The sequence below is a fragment of the Argiope bruennichi genome, chromosome 11 (assembly GCF_947563725.1).
Source record: "Argiope bruennichi chromosome 11, qqArgBrue1.1, whole genome shotgun sequence".
NCBI classification, from domain to species: Eukaryota; Metazoa; Arthropoda; class Arachnida; order Araneae; family Araneidae; genus Argiope; species Argiope bruennichi.
This window is the reverse complement of record NC_079161.1, coordinates 102,699,724-102,719,542: the sequence shown is the minus strand read 5'-3', so window position 1 is coordinate 102,719,542 and position 19,819 is coordinate 102,699,724. Positions and strand designations below refer to the sequence as shown.

At 40.6% G+C, this 19,819-nt stretch overlaps 1 protein-coding gene across 1 annotated transcript; it reads right to left on the bottom strand.

Moving 5' to 3' along the window:
• Positions 1-5,385: 5,385 nt before the first annotated feature.
• LOC129956824 (uncharacterized) lies at positions 5,386-6,381 on the bottom strand. The gene has a single exon (XM_056068776.1). It carries the CDS (start codon positions 6,379-6,381, stop codon positions 5,386-5,388), a length of 996 nt encoding a protein of 331 aa, XP_055924751.1.
• Positions 6,382-19,819: the final 13,438 nt, after the last annotated feature.

The window sequence follows — 19,819 nt, the reverse complement described above, 5'->3', positions numbered from 1 at the left end:
GAGTAACCCCTTCGCTTGATCCCTAGCAGACTAGCCACTAAGGTGACTAGCTACCAGCCGATTGATGCACAGGGGACCACAGTGCACCACCCGTCTTTCAAATGGGTCGCCACGCACGGCAAACACGTGGGGTTTTGGCTGTCCATGAGAAGCAAGAAGCAAACAGAGCGGCGACAGCTTCTCATGGAGAGCTCCCTCGCTTGCCGTCGAGGGAAAGAAAAAAAAAAAAGGCGACAGCAGAAGGCGCAGAGGAGAGTAAACCTAAAGGGAGTAAAAGATCCCTGGGTACCTCGGGATTGGGACACCCGTACTCACCTATAGTAGGTGAGCCCCTGAGGGGACTAATCATTGGGTATTTTCCTAAAAGATGGAAAACAGCAACTGTGGTTCCAATACACAAACCCGGCAAAGACCCAACCGACCCAACCAACTACAGATCCATTTCACTTCTACCCTCAATAAGTAAACTAACTGAACAAATTATCCTTAATAGACTTAATTACTTCCTTGAAGAAAATAACATCCTTATCCCAGAACAATTTGGGTTCAGAAAAAACCTATCTACAACTCATCAGCTATACCGTGTTACCGAATTCATCGAAGAAGCATTCATTAATAAAGAAAAAGCAGCAGCGGTCTTTTTAGACATCCAAAAAGCCTTCGATAGAGTTTGGCAACACGGTCTAATATATAAATTAATAAATTACAAAATCCCCAACTATTTAATTCAAATAATCTACTCCTACCTATCAAACCGTAAATTCAAAGTTAAAATAAAAAATGCAATTTCCTCGGAAAAAAACATCCAAGCCGGCGTCGCACAAGGTTCAAAAATTGGCCCAGTGCTGTTTTCATTATTTATTAATGACATACCCAAGCAGTTCAATACCATGCTATGCATTTTTGCAGACGACACAGCGATACTCGCTAAAAACAAAAATCCAAACTACATGCAGCTAGCTCTAAATAGACACCTACACAATCTTGAAGGTTGGTTCGAAAAATGGAAAATTTCCATTAACGTATCTAAAACAGAAGCTATTATCTTCCACAAATCACCTATTAATAAATCCTTCCCCCAACTTAAAATTAATAATAAATTTATCCCGTGGTCTCAGAACTGCAAATACCTCGGTGTAATATTAGATAGAAAACTAACATGGAAGCCTCACCTACTATATGTCAAAAACAAATTCCGTGATCTCTCGAGAAAATTTTACCCCCTACTATCATGGTTGGTTGGTTGGTTGATGGAGTTTATTGGCGCAAGAACCATTTTTGATTAAACTGCGCCAAACATACGGTGAGATTAATCCTCTTTTAAAAGGTTTAAAAATTTCTAAATTGCATCATTTTCCTGAGCTTGTCTACCTGTAAAATCTACAAAACGTAAGAGCATGGTAAAACAGAATCTAAGAGTTATTTAAGATTCAAATTGAAAAGTAAAAGCCAATCATTTTTAAAAAGGTAAAAAGGTGGGGATGGGGTACTTTATGAAGAATATCTTTTAATTTAATTTGATGAGAGTGAAAGCAGCGAATTCGTTCATTGTTAAATTGTGGACATTCTATTAAAATGTGAAGAACCGTCATAGGACACTGACATGCTGTACATCGGAGTGCGGGTTCCCCCAACAGCAAATGTTTATGTGTGAGCCGTGTATGGCCAATTCTTAATCTGGTAAGAATGGTATCAATTTTTCTACTAGGCAAACAAGGCCAACAATCGATTAGAGGCTTTATTGTTTTAAGTTTATTTGCCTCTGTAAGATCCCACTGGATTTGCCATTTGAAATGCAAACTGGATTTAACGTGGTTTTTTATATCTTTTAATGGAATAGGAGATTTTAATATACTGGTAGCAGATTTCGCTAGATTGTCTGCTAATTCATTTCCCCGTATACCAACGTGAGAAGGAACCCAGCAGAAAAGAACTTTGAACCCCTTGCAAGTGAGATTATCATGTAGTTCAAGTATGTTAAAAGTCAATGGATGAGAGAAACGGTGGAGTGATGTCAACGATTCTAAGACACTTTTTGAGTCTGAATAAATGATATAGTTATCAGGTGGACTATTTGAAATGTGAGATAATGCATGAAGGATGGCGGTAATTTCTGCAGTAAAAATAGAACATGAAGGGTGAAGTTGAAATGAGATGGTATCATTGATAAAAACACAAGCAAATGAAGTACATGAAGAACTTTTCGAACCGTCTGTAAATATTGGAATGAAATTTTTATAAGATTCACGATGATGAGCAAAAAGTTGGAGGTAAATCTCAGGGGCCGTATTAGTTTTATCAAAAGGTGTAAATGGATTTAAGTATTTTAGTCCATGTGATTTCCACGGAGTGAGGTAATATTTTACGTTTGATACAACGTGGATATTGTCTATGTTTAAACTGTTTAGAATGTTTGTTGCTCTGTTAAAGAATGAAGGAATGACGGATGGTCTGGCATTTTGTAAGCGAAGTATGAATTGATTTTGCTTGTAATTAAAAAACGGATGTGATGGAAGGGATAAAAGTTTAAAATAGTAATGGAGAGTTAGCATTTTCCTTCTCTGATCGAGAGAGGGCTCACAACATTCGACATACAGGCTTTCGACAGGAGAAGTACGCAAGGCGCCACTGCAAAGTCTGAGAGCTGAGTTATGAATAGGGTCTAATTTTTTTAACACACTCTGTCTTGCAGAACCGTATATTACACATCCGTAATCCATCCTGGAGAGCACAGCTGCTCTGTAAACTCGAAGCAAGGATGTTCTGGAAGCTCCCCAAGATGTATTTGAAAGAACTTTTAAGATGTTTAAAGCCTTTTCGAGTTTCTTTCGTAAATATAAAACATGTGGGCCGAAAGTGAGTTTTTTGTCAAAAATTAGTCCTAAAAATTTAATTTCATTAACAACATTGATGAGTTGACCGTCAAGTATGATCTCAGGATCTGGATGAAGGCGGCGTTTACGACAAAAATGTACACATTTTGTTTTCGTTGAGGAGAAAGAGAACCCATTAAGAGTAGACCATTGTTGGATTTTATTTACGGCCAGTTGAAGTTGTCGTTCCATAAACGCAATATCATCCCCTGAACAAGATATGTAAAGATCATCAACGTAAAGGAAACCTTTGACACAGAGTGGAAGTTGTTTTAAAATGTCATTGATCTTTAAAGCAAAAAGCGTTACACTAAGTACACTACCCTGAGGCACGCCTTGTTCTTGAATAAAATAGTCTGATAGTTGGTCTCCAATTCTTACTCTAAATTTTCGGAGTTTTAAAAAATTCTGAATGAATATGGGTAGATTACCACGAAGGTTGCAATTATACAGATCGTGAAGAATACCAAATCTCCAAGCACGATCGTAAGCTTTCTCTATGTCGAAAAAAATAGCTACGGTATGCTGTCTGCGAACAAACGAATTTCGAATTTCTGTTTCCAAGGCGAGCAAGTTATCGATTGTTGAACGTCCCTCTCTAAACCCGCTTTGGAAGGGACTAAGAAATTTATTAGTTTCCAAGTAATATATTAAACGCTTGTTGACCATCTTCTCGAGGACCTTACATAGACAGTTAGTAAGTGCAATCGGACGGTAGTTGCATGGGTTTGATGGCTCTTTTCCAGGTTTAAGAATAGGTATTATAATAGCCTCTTGCCAGGATGATGGGAAAGATTGCTCATGCCAAATTCTGTTATAGAGAAATAGTAGATTGCGTAAAGATATATTAGACAGATGTTGTATCATAGGGTAACTGATATTGTCGGGACCTGGAGATGATTTACGAATTTCAGAGAGACATCTTTTTAATTCAGGAAAAGTGAAATCTGTATTGTAAGGAGCAAATGGAGAGGAATGAAAATTAATTTTTTGCTTTTCAGCTGTAAATTTATGGCGAACAAACGCAGTTGAATAATTATTACTATTTGATGTTTTAGCTAATTCTGAAGCAATGCAATTAGCAACGTCTTTTAGAGATGAAACAGAGATTCCATTAGCATAGAGAATTCTTATATTGTTAGATTTGTATATGCCGCAGGTTTTCTTTACCCTCTCTCATAGTTTTTTGCTAGATATGTTGGAATTAATACTGCTAATGTATCTTTCCCATGACTCCCGCTTACTTTGTCGTTGTATTCTTCTCGAGTTGGCCTTTGCTTGCTTGTAACTAATTAAGTTCGCCGTGGTTGGGTTTCTTCGGAATCGACTCCAGGCCTTTCTTTGCCTCTTGTATGCCTCGCGGCAATCCTCATTCCACCATACCTTCCTTTGTCTTTTAAAATTATTGGAGCTTTTAGGAATTGAATTATCGGCTGCAGCAATTATCACTTCAGTGACATTTTTGATAGCAGTATCTATACTATTGTTAGTGATCATTTCTTTAGTTATATTTGCCCTTAACTGAAATTCTACCCAATTGGCTGCTTTAAAATTATATTTCAGTGTGCGATGAGTTAAAGGTGTTTGTCTGTTATCAGAAATAATTAAAGGAAAATGATCGCTATTGTGAAGGTTATTGGCAATATGGAGTGTAAGATGAGGCAGAAGGGTTGGAGAACATATTGCAAGGTCTACAGAGTGAAAAGTTCTAGTTGGCTCGTGAAAATAAGTATATTCGTCATTATTAAGCAGACAAAGACTGTAATCATCTAATAATTTTTCAATTTGTTTGCCCCTTGTGTTTGCATCAGTATTACCCCAAAGTTGGCTGTGTCCATTCATATCACCAAGGATGATGAATGGTTCCGGTAGCTGGGAAATAAGATGATTCAGCTTATTTTGCTCAACAGGAGTATTTGGTGGGAGATATAAACTGCAGACTGTAAATAAGGAATGAGTATGAATTTGAACTGCTACTGCCTGCAAAGGGGTATTTAATGCTAGTGGAGATGAAGGAAAAGAGCTCGAGATCAGCAAAGCTACCCCACCCGAAGCTCTATCGCCTGTACCATTTTTTTGTACGAGTTCATAATGCTTTATTGGAATTGTGTTGTTAGGCTTTAAGTAGGTTTCCTGGAGAGCAATAATGGAAGGGTGGTGTACATTGATGATGTCCTTAAGGTCTGAAATCTTATTTTTAATTCCTCGGCAGTTCCAAGAGACAATATTGGCCATGCAAAAAAATTAAAACACAAAGCAAATGAGTTTTTAAGGAGACCGTAATGAAGTATCAGTTTCACTAGCTGAGGACAGAATGTCGTCATCTGATGGATGTATGTTGATAATTGAATCAGCATTTTTTGAGTCTTCTGTTTTTCCCATTTTTTTCAAGAAATCATCTTTAATTTTTGGTTGATTTTGTAAAAGTTTATCTTTTTTTAAAGCTGCAAGACGAGCCTTTTTAGTTGCTTTAGTTTCCTTTACTCGGTCAGGTTTTTTGTTGTTTTTTGCTTTACTTGTTTTTTACTTGTTTTTGTGTAGAGGAGGATGACGCATGTTTTAAAAGAGAAGTATCGGAAGGAATTTTCATTGGAATAGGTTGCGCTTTTATGGATTGTGATGAGTTAGACGGTACAGGTGTCCTCGACGCATTTGAATGGAATGAAATTCCGGTTTCTGTATTATTTGGATTTGGAATATGTCCGCAATGTGTACATTGTTTAATAACCGATGAATATGTAACTCCTGGTTTGGGAGTACGTTCGGTAATTATTTTTCTGGCTTCTGCAAACGAAATATTTCTCTTCATTTTAAGAGTCAGAATTTCTTTTTCCAAGGCCCATTTAGGACAAGATCTTGAAAAGGCTGGGTGAGCACCTTCACAATTCCTACATTTAATTTCCTCCGAGATACATTCTGAAGAATCGTGTCCAGGAACGGAGCATTTGGCACATATTTTTGTACCTCTGCAAGCTTGTTGCGAGTGTCCGAATCTTTGACACTTAAAGCATCTGACTGGATTAGGAATATAGGGTTTGATAGGGCATCTTAAATAACCCGCCTTTATTGACTTTGGTAATTCTGTGGTGGAAAAAGTTAGAACGACATGTTGTGTAGGGATTAATTTACCATCACGTTTGATGTGAATACGACGAGCTCCACAAACTTTTTGATCAGACAATTCATCTACAAGTTCAGATTCTGTATGGTTTTTGAGACCGCGTTCGGATATTACTCCGCGTGAAAAGTTCAGATTCCTATGTACAGAAACGTTGACTTTAATATTTCCTAATGCTGTTAATTTGCTTAGACTTGCTGCTTGGGTAGGATTAGATACTTCGATGAGTAAATCCCCAGATTTCAGTTTTTTTACATTTTTTACTTCTCCAATATGAGATAAAATGAGCTTGTGAACTTTAAAAGGTGAGATTTCATGAAACGTATCTGTTGTTGACATGATGAAAAATTTTGTATCAGCAGTGACTATGGTGCAGTTAGAAGGACCCATACAAAAGGGAAAGAAATTCGGGTCCCAACGGCACCGCCCACCACGGAGCCCAACAAGGGAAGGCAGCCACCGGCTCTAGATCTTACCAGCCTCGGCGCTTACCTTGGTGCTAGCTAGGACCTATACGCTAAGAGCCACTTCCAGGAACGTCTACCACCCTTAACGCAGAGCCCCAGAAGATGACCCCTTCGCTTGATCCCCTTGAGCAGACCAGCCAAATGGCTGGGATACCATCCGATTGATACACCGGGGACCGAAATGTACCACCCGTCTAATGGGTCGCCACGCACGGCAAACACGTGGGGTTTTTGGCTGTCCATGAGAAGCAAGAAGCAAACAGAGCGGCGACAGCTTCTCATGGAGAGCTCCCTCGCTTGCCGTCGAGGGAAGGAAAAAACAGCAGAAAGCAGAAGGCGTAGGGGAGTTTGAACATGAAGGGAGTAAAGATCCCTGGGAACCTCGGGATTGGGACACCCGTACTCACCTAAAGAAGGTGAGCCCCTGAGGGGCCCTACTATCATGGAATTCAAAAATGAATAGGAAAAATAAATTACTTATTTACACAGCCTATTTGCGTCCAGTACTCACATATGCCTGCCCAGTGTGGGGGTATGCTGCCAAAAGTAACCTAAAATTAATTATTCAGCAACAAAATCAAATTATAAAAAGTATCTGTAAAGTACCCAGATATCTCTCCAATTCTGAAATTTATAAAGCTCTCGATTACCCACCTCTCAAAAAATTCATACAAAAAATAGCCACTAACTTCCATAACAATCTAGTAAATATAGATAACGAAGCTATAAAACTAATCCCTAATTACGATCCCAATCCGCGAATAAAAAGACCAAAAAACGTACTCCTCTAACACATCTAACCCTTTCACTAACTGGTACAACCCACAAGGACACAAGGAAAAATTTTGGAACGCCGGCGCCCGTAGGGCGCCATCTCCGATCGACAAAATCTTTCTGCATGACGAAAGATGGTTTGGTCATGAGTGAGGAAGGGTCTTGAAAGAGGCTCTGATAGTTGAGATCGGGATTACGGCTCATTGGGGCCGCAGGCCCCACCATCCGTAAATCTAGCAAGAAGTAAAACTTAGCGGTGAATAAAAATGTTCTTGAAAGAGGCTGGCGGCAGGGAGCGGCGTCATTTATAGTTCTTGCTGGATCTGTCTCTCAACCAATGGGAAGCTTCCGTCTGTCATCGAGGTCGTCTTGGTACGGCTGGAGGGTTGGGCTATGGCAGAGGTGCATCCTGGGAAGTAAGTGAGTCAAAAACACAGATTGCCGGTAGAGTGGTTGTGTGGGGGATGGGGTGAGATTTTATTTGTGACTGCCAATAGGAGGGGCGAGATGGAACATGGATGGTGGTTTTATTTAGATTAGAGTTCGTACATGTTCCCTCTGGAGGATTTAGAAAAACTTTTAAATTTAGGCCCAAACGTCATCATTGCGGGCGATATGAACGCAGGTCATATATCCTGGAATAATTATAAATCAACTAGGTATGGAATGCAGTTGTTTAATTTTCTTGCAACGCAGGACGGAGTCAATGTTTTGGCGCCCCACTCTCCAACCCACATTAATCAAGTTAGCTCAAATGACTCCGTCATAGATTTCGCAATATTAAAGCGAATTCCTTTCCACTCTCAAATTAGAGTGCTAAATTGTTTAGATTCTGATCATCTTCCAGTAGTTTTGACTTTTGATACTGGAACCTTTTCTCTAAATTCACCAGCACATTTCTCCACCAACTGGGAGAACTTTCGGCATATTTTAAATTCAAAACCCCTCCCTCCCTTCAAAATTCATAGCAATGATGACGCAGAAATTGCAGTTGGAAGTCTAGGAAAAACTCTAACGGAGGCGCTCGCAGAAGCCTCAAAACCAAAATTTAATAAACCTCCAGAAAAGCTTCCTTTCGAAATCCAAACCAAAATTAAACTGCGAAATTACCTGCGAAGAATTTGGCAACGTTCTCGCGACCCTCAAGTGAGAACGGAACTTCGCAGAACCCAGGATGAGATCAAAGGGTTAAAAGTAGGTCACTTCGAGCAACAGCGAGCTAGTCAATTAGAGAACCTAGACACAAAAGGCCTCTGGCGCCGCTCCTCCTTTATCAGAAAACCATTCTCCCCGATTCCCCCCCTCAGAGGGGGGACGGGGGAACTCGCTCTAGCTCCCATTGAAAAGGCGGAAACTTTGGCAGATAGCCTACAGGACCAGTTTGCCCCCCACGCGGACGCGTGGCTGGCGAACCCCCCACTGACTCAATTCGTCACAGATCAGCTGGAGAGCTTCTTATCGCAACAACACGTAAACAACCTGCAGCCCGTTCGGCCCACGGAAATCATGGAATTCATGAATAACCTTAAGCCGAATAAATCGCCAGGATTGGATTTAATTACAAATCGCATGATTAAAAACCTCCCTTTTAGATTTATTTTATACTTAACTTTTTTAATAAACAAATTAATGGAATTGTGTTATTTTCCCGACTGCTGGAAAACAGCTGTGGTTGTCCCTATTCCAAAACCAAACTCTGATTTGACTTTACCTCAAAATTTCCGTCCCATCTCGCTACTTAGTAGCTTGAGCAAAGTGTACGAATCTGTGCTCCTCAAACGCCTGAATCAATTTCTCAGCGACAAAAATATTTTAATTTCCGAGCAATTCGGATTTCGTAAAAACCTGTCGACGAATCACCAGCTAATTCGTGTTACAGAATTGATTCACAGTGGCTTTGAGAAGTCCCAAACCACAGGTGCACTTTTTCTGGACGTAGCCAAAGCCTTTGACAAAATTTGGCACGAAGGGCTTTTATTCAAGTGCATGCGACTTGGATTTTCGGCGCAATTTGTCAAAATTTTACGCTCGTACCTTCTTTCTCGTAATTTTCGGGTACGAGTTAACGATGTAATTTCTTCCCCCAGACCAATCCGAAGCGGTTGTGCGCAAGGAAGTTTACTCTCTCCAACTCTTTTTAACATTTATGTTAACGATCTACCTAGAGCTAGCAATTGTCACTTAGCAATTTTTGCAGACGATACCGCCATTCTTACACAGCATAGGGACCCAAACATAGTCATATCAAACATTCAACAGTACATGACCATTTTGCAGTGCTGGCTCATCGGCTGGAAAATAAAAGTCAACCCAAGTAAATGCGCGTGCCTCCTGTTTACTAAAAAAGTAAATATGCCTGACCTAGCCCCTATCCAAATTTTTGGCCAACCCATCCCCTTTGTAAATGAATACAAATACTTAGGGTTAATTTTAGACGCAAAATTAAGCTTTAATAGTCATATTAAAGCAGCCCTCACCAAAGCTACTAGAACGAGTGTTAAACTCAACAGCTTAATTTCTCCTAGGAGTAAGCTATCGATTAGGCTCAAGCTTCTGCTCTACAAAGCTGTTTTAAGACCAATAATGATGTACGGCTCCCAAATATGGGGGGCGACATCAGCCACAAACATTAAGAGGTTGCAAGTTTTTCAAAATAGGCATCTGATGAAGATTGTTGACGCCCCCTGGTATATCAGGAGAAAGATCTTACATGACGATCTCAAAATTGAACCTGTTTCGGAATTTATTAGAAGAACATCAATAAATTTCTTCGAAAAACTGCCCCAGATTCGTAACAAGTTACTTAATCTACCTGCTTATGATCCTGCAGTACCCAGCTCTAGGAAAAGACCTAGAGCTGCAATAGACAATGTCTATGTAAATTTCCCCTCAGTTAAAAAACTGAGAATTAATTAACTCTGTTACCAATCTGGTGGATTAAATTTTTCAAAATTATTCGTTTTGGCCTCAGATAGCTACGATGAGCTACACGCGTGAAATTCCTTGAAATTTTTCCTTCAGAAAGTTTAGTTCCAAAAAAGCCCCAATAGTTAAGGCACGTGCAACGTAATTCCACTAAAGTTCTATTTTACCCCATAAATAATATAAATATTATTTTTAAATTTATTAATTGTATCAAAAATTATAATAATATGAATTAAATACCAAATTTCATGACGTTAGAGCTTTACTGCGCTCGTCCAAACTAGTTCAATTAAATTTAACTTTTCCCTAAACTAACAAATTAAAGTATCTATTCCAAATTATGATGTGGAGGTGCTCGTGACCACTTTGTCACATCGCGGAACTCCGAAACATCACGACGTTGCCGTTGCCGTTAGATTAGAGTGGTCATATCGCTTGGAACAACTATAAATCAACTAGATATGGTATGCAGTTGTATAATTATCTTGCAACGCAGGACGGAATCAATGTTTTGGCGCCCCACTCTCCAACCCACATTAATCAAGTTAGCTCTAATGATTCCGTCATAGATTTCGCAATATTAAAGCGAATTCCTTTCCACTCTCAAATTAGAGTGCTAAATTGTTTAGAATCAGATCATCTTCCAGTAGTTTTGACTTTTAATACTGGAACCTTTTCTCTAAATTCACCAGCACAATTCTCCACCAACTGGGAGAACTTTCGGCATATTTTAAATTCAAAACCCCTTCCTCCCTTCAAAATTGAGAGCAATGATGACGCTGAATTTGCAGTTGGAAGTCTAGGAAAAATTCTTACGGAGGCGCTCACAGAAGCCTCAAAACCAAAATTTAACAAACCTCCAGAAAAGCTTCCTTTCGAAATCCAAACCAAAATTAAACTGCGAAATTACCTGCGAAGAATTTGGCAACGTTCTCGCGATCCTCAAGTGAGAACGGAACTTTGCAGAATCCAGGATGAGATCAAAGGGTTAAAAGTAGGTCACTTCGAGCAACTGCGAGAGAGTCAATTAGAAGACCTTGACACACGCGGCCTCTGGCGCCGCTCCTCCTTCCTTAAGCGGCGGTCCAACGACCTGCGACCTCACGGATTTGGTCATAAATCTGACATCCAACCCACTAGAGGACCACACTCCCCCATCGCCCGCGGTACGCCTGTAGTACGCCTGTAGTTTCCCGCAAAATGTCGGTAGATGGATAAACATCAAAGAGCCAGAAAATTTGTTTGGGCTATGGGGGGGAAGGGAGTCAAAGAAACTGAGGGTTTTGAGCGGTCGAAAGGGGAACGCGTGCCGTCTGAAGATTTCTCTGGTCGTGGGTCCGCTGCCACAGGCGGGGGTGAAACCACGAAGGAGGGGTGACAGTTTTATGACCACATCTGTGAAGATCATCCGGCCGTTGGACCGCGGCTTTAGAAAACCATTCTCCCCGATCCCCCCCCTAAGAGGGGGGACGGGGGAACTCGCTCTTGCTCCCATTGAGAAGGCGGAAACTTTGGCAGATAGCCTACAGGACCAGTTCGCCCCCCACGCGGACGCGTGGCTGGCGAACCCCCCACTGACTCAATTCGTCACAGATCAGCTGGAGAGCTTCTTATCGCAACAACACGTAAACGACCTTCACCCCGTTCGGCCCACGGAAATCATGGAATTCATGAATAACCTCAAGCCGAATAAATCGCCAGGATTGGATTTAATTACAAATCGCAAGATTAAAAACCTCCCTTTTAGATTTATTTTATATTTAACTTTTTTAATAAATAAATTAATGGAACTTTGTTATTTCCCCGATTGCTGGAAAACAGCTGTGGTTGTCCCTATTCCAAAACCAAACTCTGATTTGACTTTACCTCAAAATTTCCGTCCCATCTAGCTACTTAGTAGCTTGAGCAAAGTGTACGAATCTGTGCTTCTCAAACGCCTGAATCAATTTCTAAGCGACAATAATATTTTAATTTCCGAGCAATTCGGATTTCGTAAAAATCTGTCGACGAATCACCAGCTAATTCGTGTTACAGAATTGATTCACAGTGGCTTTGTGAAGTCCCAAACCACAGGTGCACTTTTTCTGGACGTAGCCAAGGCCTTTAATAAAATTTGGCACGAAGGGCTTTTATTCAAGTGCATGCGACTTGGATTTTCGGCGCAATTTGTCAAAATTTTACGCTCGTACCTACTTTCTCGTAATTTTCGGGTACGAGTTAATGATGTAATTTCTTCCCCCAGACCAATCCGAAGCGGTTGTGCGCAAGGAAGTTTACTCTCTCCAACTCTTTTTAACATTTATGTTAACGATCTACCTAGAGCTAGCAATTGTCACTTAGCAATTTTTGCAGACGATACCGCCATTCTTACACAGCATAGGGACCCAAACATAGTCATATCAAACATTCAACAGTACATGACCATTTTGCAGTGCTGGCTCATCGGCTGGAAAATAAAAGTCAACCCAAGTAAATGCGCGTGCCTCCTGTTTACTAAAAAAGTAAATATGCCTGACCTAGCCCCTATCCAAATTTTTGGCCAACCCATCCCCTTTGTAAATGAATACAAATACTTAGGGTTAATTTTAGACGCAAAATTAAGCTTTAATAGTCATATTAAAGCAGCCCTCACCAAAGCTACTAGAACGAGTGTTAAACTCAACAGCTTAATTTCTCCTAGGAGTAAGCTATCGATTAGGCTCAAGCTTCTGCTCTACAAAGCTGTTTTAAGACCAATAATGATGTACGGCTCCCAAATATGGGGGGCGACATCAGCCACAAACATTAAGAGGTTGCAAGTTTTTCAAAATAGGCATCTGATGAAGATTGTTGACGCCCCCTGGTATATCAGGAGAAAGATCTTACATGACGATCTCAAAATTGAACCTGTTTCGGAATTTATTAGAAGAACATCAATAAATTTCTTCGAAAAACTGCCCCAGATTCGTAACAAGTTACTTAATCTACCTGCTTATGATCCTGCAGTACCCAGCTCTAGGAAAAGACCTAGAGCTGCAATAGACAATGTCTATGTAAATTTCCCCTCAGTTAAAAAACTGAGAATTAATTAACTCTGTTACCAATCTGGTGGATTAAATTTTTCAAAATTATTCGTTTTGGCCTCAGATAGCTACGATGAGCTACACGCGTGAAATTCCTTGAAATTTTTCCTTCAGAAAGTTTAGTTCCAAAAAAGCCCCAATAGTTAAGGCACGTGCAACGTAATTCCACTAAAGTTCTATTTTACCCCATAAATAATATAAATATTATTTTTAAATTTATTAATTGTATCAAAAATTATAATAATATGAATTAAATACCAAATTTCATGACGTTAGAGCTTTACTGCGCTCGTCCAAACTAGTTCAATTAAATTTAACTTTTCCCTAAACTAACAAATTAAAGTATCTATTCCAAATTATGATGTGGAGGTGCTCGTGACCACTTTGTCACATCGCGGAACTCCGAAACATCACGACGTTGCCGTTGCCGTTAGATTAGAGTGGTCATATCGCTTGGAACAACTATAAATCAACTAGATATGGTATGCAGTTGTATAATTATCTTGCAACGCAGGACGGAATCAATGTTTTGGCGCCCCACTCTCCAACCCACATTAATCAAGTTAGCTCTAATGATTCCGTCATAGATTTCGCAATATTAAAGCGAATTCCTTTCCACTCTCAAATTAGAGTGCTAAATTGTTTAGAATCAGATCATCTTCCAGTAGTTTTGACTTTTAATACTGGAACCTTTTCTCTAAATTCACCAGCACAATTCTCCACCAACTGGGAGAACTTTCGGCATATTTTAAATTCAAAACCCCTTCCTCCCTTCAAAATTGAGAGCAATGATGACGCTGAATTTGCAGTTGGAAGTCTAGGAAAAATTCTTACGGAGGCGCTCACAGAAGCCTCAAAACCAAAATTTAACAAACCTCCAGAAAAGCTTCCTTTCGAAATCCAAACCAAAATTAAACTGCGAAATTACCTGCGAAGAATTTGGCAACGTTCTCGCGATCCTCAAGTGAGAACGGAACTTTGCAGAATCCAGGATGAGATCAAAGGGTTAAAAGTAGGTCACTTCGAGCAACTGCGAGAGAGTCAATTAGAAGACCTTGACACACGCGGCCTCTGGCGCCGCTCCTCCTTCCTTAAGCGGCGGTCCAACGACCTGCGACCTCACGGATTTGGTCATAAATCTGACATCCAACCCACTAGAGGACCACACTCCCCCATCGCCCGCGGTACGCCTGTAGTACGCCTGTAGTTTCCCGCAAAATGTCGGTAGATGGATAAACATCAAAGAGCCAGAAAATTTGTTTGGGCTATGGGGGGGAAGGGAGTCAAAGAAACTGAGGGTTTTGAGCGGTCGAAAGGGGAACGCGTGCCGTCTGAAGATTTCTCTGGTCGTGGGTCCGCTGCCACAGGCGGGGGTGAAACCACGAAGGAGGGGTGACAGTTTTATGACCACATCTGTGAAGATCATCCGGCCGTTGGACCGCGGCTTTAGAAAACCATTCTCCCCGATCCCCCCCCTAAGAGGGGGGACGGGGGAACTCGCTCTTGCTCCCATTGAGAAGGCGGAAACTTTGGCAGATAGCCTACAGGACCAGTTCGCCCCCCACGCGGACGCGTGGCTGGCGAACCCCCCACTGACTCAATTCGTCACAGATCAGCTGGAGAGCTTCTTATCGCAACAACACGTAAACGACCTTCACCCCGTTCGGCCCACGGAAATCATGGAATTCATGAATAACCTCAAGCCGAATAAATCGCCAGGATTGGATTTAATTACAAATCGCAAGATTAAAAACCTCCCTTTTAGATTTATTTTATATTTAACTTTTTTAATAAATAAATTAATGGAACTTTGTTATTTCCCCGATTGCTGGAAAACAGCTGTGGTTGTCCCTATTCCAAAACCAAACTCTGATTTGACTTTACCTCAAAATTTCCGTCCCATCTAGCTACTTAGTAGCTTGAGCAAAGTGTACGAATCTGTGCTTCTCAAACGCCTGAATCAATTTCTAAGCGACAATAATATTTTAATTTCCGAGCAATTCGGATTTCGTAAAAATCTGTCGACGAATCACCAGCTAATTCGTGTTACAGAATTGATTCACAGTGGCTTTGTGAAGTCCCAAACCACAGGTGCACTTTTTCTGGACGTAGCCAAGGCCTTTAATAAAATTTGGCACGAAGGGCTTTTATTCAAGTGCATGCGACTTGGATTTTCGGCGCAATTTGTCAAAATTTTACGCTCGTACCTACTTTCTCGTAATTTTCGGGTACGAGTTAATGATGTAATTTCTTCCCCCAGACCAATCCGAAGCGGTTGTGCGCAAGGAAGTTTACTCTCTCCAACTCTTTTTAACATTTATGTTAACGATCTACCTAGAGCTAGCAATTGTCACTTAGCAATTTTTGCAGACGATACCGCCATTCTTACACAGCATAGAGATCCAAACATAGTCATAGCAAACATTCAACAGTACATGACCATTTTGCAGTGCTGGCTCATCGGCTGGAAAATAAAAGTCAACCCAAGTAAATGCGCGTGCCTCCTATTTACTAAAAAAGTGAATATGCCTGACCTAGCCCCAATCCAAATATTCAGCCAACCCGTCCCCTTTGTAAATGAATACAAATACTTAGGGTTAGTTTTAGACGCAAAATTAAGCTTTAATAGTCATATTAAAGCAGCCCTCTCCAAAGCTACCAAAATGAGTTGTAAACTCAACAGCTTAATTGCTCCATGGAGCCAGCTATCGATTAGGCTCAAGCTTCTGCTCTACAAAGCCATTTTAAGACCAATTCTGATGTACGGATCCCAAATATGGGGGGCGACATCAGCCACTAACATAAAGAGGTTGCAAGTTTTTCAAAACAGACAACTGAGGAAAATAGTTAACGCACCCTGGTACGTCAGAGGAAAAATAATACATAACGACCTCAAAATTGAACCTGTTTCGGAATTTATTAAAAGAACGTCAATTAAGTTCTTTGAAAAATTACCCCAGATTCGCAACGAGTTACTAAATCTACCAGCATACGATCCTGCTTTACCCAGCTCTAGGAAAAGACCTAGAGCTGCAATTGATAATGTTTACATTAATTTCCCAGCCGTAAAAAAGCTGAGGACATCGTAACTCTGTTGCCAATTTGGAGGCTTAAAATTCTCAAAATTATTACTGTTTAGGCCCTAGATAGCTACGATGTGCTACACGCGTGATAATTTTCTGTAATTTTTATTCAGCCCAGTTATGATCAGTCCCCCATAGAAAAAAGGCACGTGCAACGTAAATCCATTAAAATTATCTATTTACCCCATAAATAATCTTTTTATTATTTTAATTAATTAAATGAGATCAAATATTGAAAAATATGTATAAATTAAATTAATTACCAAATTTCATGACGTTAGAGCTTTACTGCGCTCGTCTAAACTAGTTCAATTAAATTTAACTTTCCCTAAATTAACAAATTAAAGTATCTATTCCAAATTATGATGTGGAGGTGCTCGTGACCACTTTGTCACATCGCGGAACTCCGAAACATCACGACGTTGCCGTTGCCGTAGATTAGAGTGATTCTCGATTTGGACTCCAAATGGAGAGGTCGTTTGTGGAGAGAGCTCCGTTTCCGACGGAGCAGGAGCTGCTTTTGCGGGTGATTACGCCGACGAAGCGGACGATGCCTGGAGCGCAGACCCCCCGGACTGGTTCTTATCAGAACCTGAGCGGAAAGGGGGAGATGAGCTCATCATCCGATGAGGAAAATTCTATGGATTTACAACAGTGCCAAGGTAACTCCAGTGAAGAAGTAACAAGAACACAAGAAATTAAAACGGTCCCAAGACCAATTTCCCCAGCGTCAATAGAAGTGACGGACGAATTCATCGCAGAGCATAGTCTCGAAATCACGCAAGCCATCTCGCTCAAAGAAAACCTGGGCAACTGGGCCCAAGCGCTGGCAGCTGCAAAGGATGAAGGACAGCACCTTCAAGTAAAGAGGGAGATTCAGCAGGTAAGCGGCTGTGTGAATCAATTGCTAATTAAATTAGGGATCCCCCTGTTTAAACTTCCTGAAAATGTTAGAAAGCTTAACTTTATCTGTGAAAAGGTTAGGATGAAAAATGCTCCTAGCGCAGCCTCTAATGTAGAAGCTAAAAATGTTAACTCTAATGTTAAATCTAATGAAAGTGTAAAATCTAATGTAAATGTTAAAGCTGCACCTAGAAGGAAAATAGATCTTAGTGGAAATAAAAATAAGAGTGTTTCTTCGCCAAAAGGCAGTCCAGTTAAAGAAAGCAAAAAACGTGTTGCTGACGAGGATGGGTTTATAGCCCCGGCTGCCCACCTTGTCAGAAAAATTAAAAACTTAAAACCCAATAGTGTTAAAAATAAAGAAATTGAAATTAAAAAAGTTCCTGAAGGAATAGAAGAGGTTGCGCTAGACAACGAGGTCGATGCCGATCCCTCACCTGCACAACCAAAACAAAAAAGAGTGCCGCCCTTTTTTGTTACCCCCCCGAGCAGATTTTAGAACTATGCTTAATATCTTAAAATTAGAGGCTCCTTCCCTACGCTCAGTAATGAGCAATAAATTTCTAAAATTAACTGTCGAAACTGAGGAAGAGCACCGAAGCCTATCCCACCTCCTCGAATCTCAGGGTGCTGAGTTTAAAACTTTTATGCTGAAACAAGATAGGCCCATAAAAGTAGTTATTCGAGGACTTCCATCCTGCACTCCTATTGAGGACATTAAATCGGAATTTCATAAGGAAGGCTTCTCAGTTGTTAGCATAACTCAACTGACCAAATTCCAAACAAAATCATCTATGCCGTTATTCTACGTTCAAGTAGCAAACGGACCTCTGTCAGAGACGGTCTACACTCTCACTGAAATGTTTGGCACGAAAATTTCAGTGGAGCGATACAGAGGAAGGAAGGGGCCATCTCAATGCTGGCGGTGTCAGGGCTTCTTCCACAGCTCTGAAGCATGCAAATTACCAATTAAATGTGTCAAGTGTGCAGGACCTCACAGGGCTAAGGAATGTACTCTAGCCTATGAGGATAAACTTACGTGTGCAAATTGTGCAGGTGAGCATGCAGCGAACTGGCGCCAATGTCCCCGCTTCCCTAGACAAAGTGGTAGAAATAACACCACTACTAATTTCCTTAAAAATCACCCCTCCAAAAAATCCATATGGGATGTACCCAGGACGCATCGACCTCCTAAAAATTTCAGGAAAGTGGAAGGAAATGTGTCATTCTCACAAATTCTGACAAATTCAGAGTCAGAATTTCCTCCATTAGAGACCCCAGTGGAGAGCGAAACAACTCCATCAGTTGCTAAAACCTCTATTCCAAATCAGTCGGTCCCAGCGGATGCTAAAAATTCTAAAATGTTCACCGACATTTTTTCTGGCCTAGCAACAGTAATGAGAGAAGATTGGTGTGAACCACCTCTTCTACTCGAAGCCTTTAGGAAGGCATTACCAGCAATTCGTGCTGCATCCCACGGTGCTGATATGGCGTATTTTCTCTTCCAAGAATACGTCAGTCTTAGTTACGGTCCCCAACGTTAACATTCAATCGCAACAACATAATAAACTTGCATAATCTTAAGGTCTGCACTTGGAACGCAAATAGCTTGCGTAACAAGATCGCGGAAGTTAGAGACTTTGTTTCAGAGCAAAATCTTGATGTGTTTTTGGTACAAGAGACCCGACTCCCCCCGGAGTTCACACCCCTAATCGCTAATTACCGGATCTATAAAACAGATAGATCCGGAAATAATAATAATCGGCCAGGCAATCATGGAGGCACTTGTATTTATGTGAAATCAATAATTGAACATCACGTCATCCCCACTCCCGTTTTAGAGAGGATAGACGCGACAATTATTGAGGTTAAGTTAGGAAATCTCCCCCCTCTCAAAATTGTGTCAGCATATGTACGATCTGGGAGTTCGTACAGATTCCCTCTGGAGGATTTGAAAAAACTTTTAAATTTAGGCCCTAACGTCATCATTGCGGGCGATATGAACGCAGGTCATATCGCTTGGAACAATTATAAATCAACTAGATATGGTATGCAGTTGTATAATTATCTTGCAACGCAGGACGGAATCAATGTTTTGGCGCCACACTCTCCAACCCACATTAATCAAGTTAGCTCTAATGATTCCGTCATAGATTTCACAATATTAAAGCGAATTCCTTTCCACTCTCAAATTAGAGTGCTAAATTGTCTAGAATCAGATCATCTTCCAGTAGTTTTGACTTTTAATACTGGAACCTTTTCTCTAAATTCACCAGCACATTTCTCCACCAACTGGGAGAACTTTCGGCATATTTTAAATTCAAAACCCCTTCCTCCCTTCAAAATTGATAGCAATGATGACGCCGAATTTGCAGTTGGAAGTCTAGGAAAAATTCTCACGGAGGCGCTCGCAGAAGCCTCAAAACCAAAATTTAACAAACCTCCAGAAAAGCTTCCTTTCGAAATCCAAACCAAAATTAAACTGCGAAATTACCTGCGAAGAATTTGGCAACGTTCTCGCGATCCTCAAGTGAGAACGGAACTTTGCAGAATCCAGGATGAGATCAAAGGGTTAAAAGTAGGTCACTTCGAGCAACTGCGAGCGAGTCAATTA

What these genes read in the sequence shown, in the direction of transcription:
- LOC129956824 (XM_056068776.1), bottom strand. Translation starts at nt 6,381, where the DNA reads ATGGGTCCTTCTAACTGCACCATAGTCACTGCTGATACAAAATTTTTC.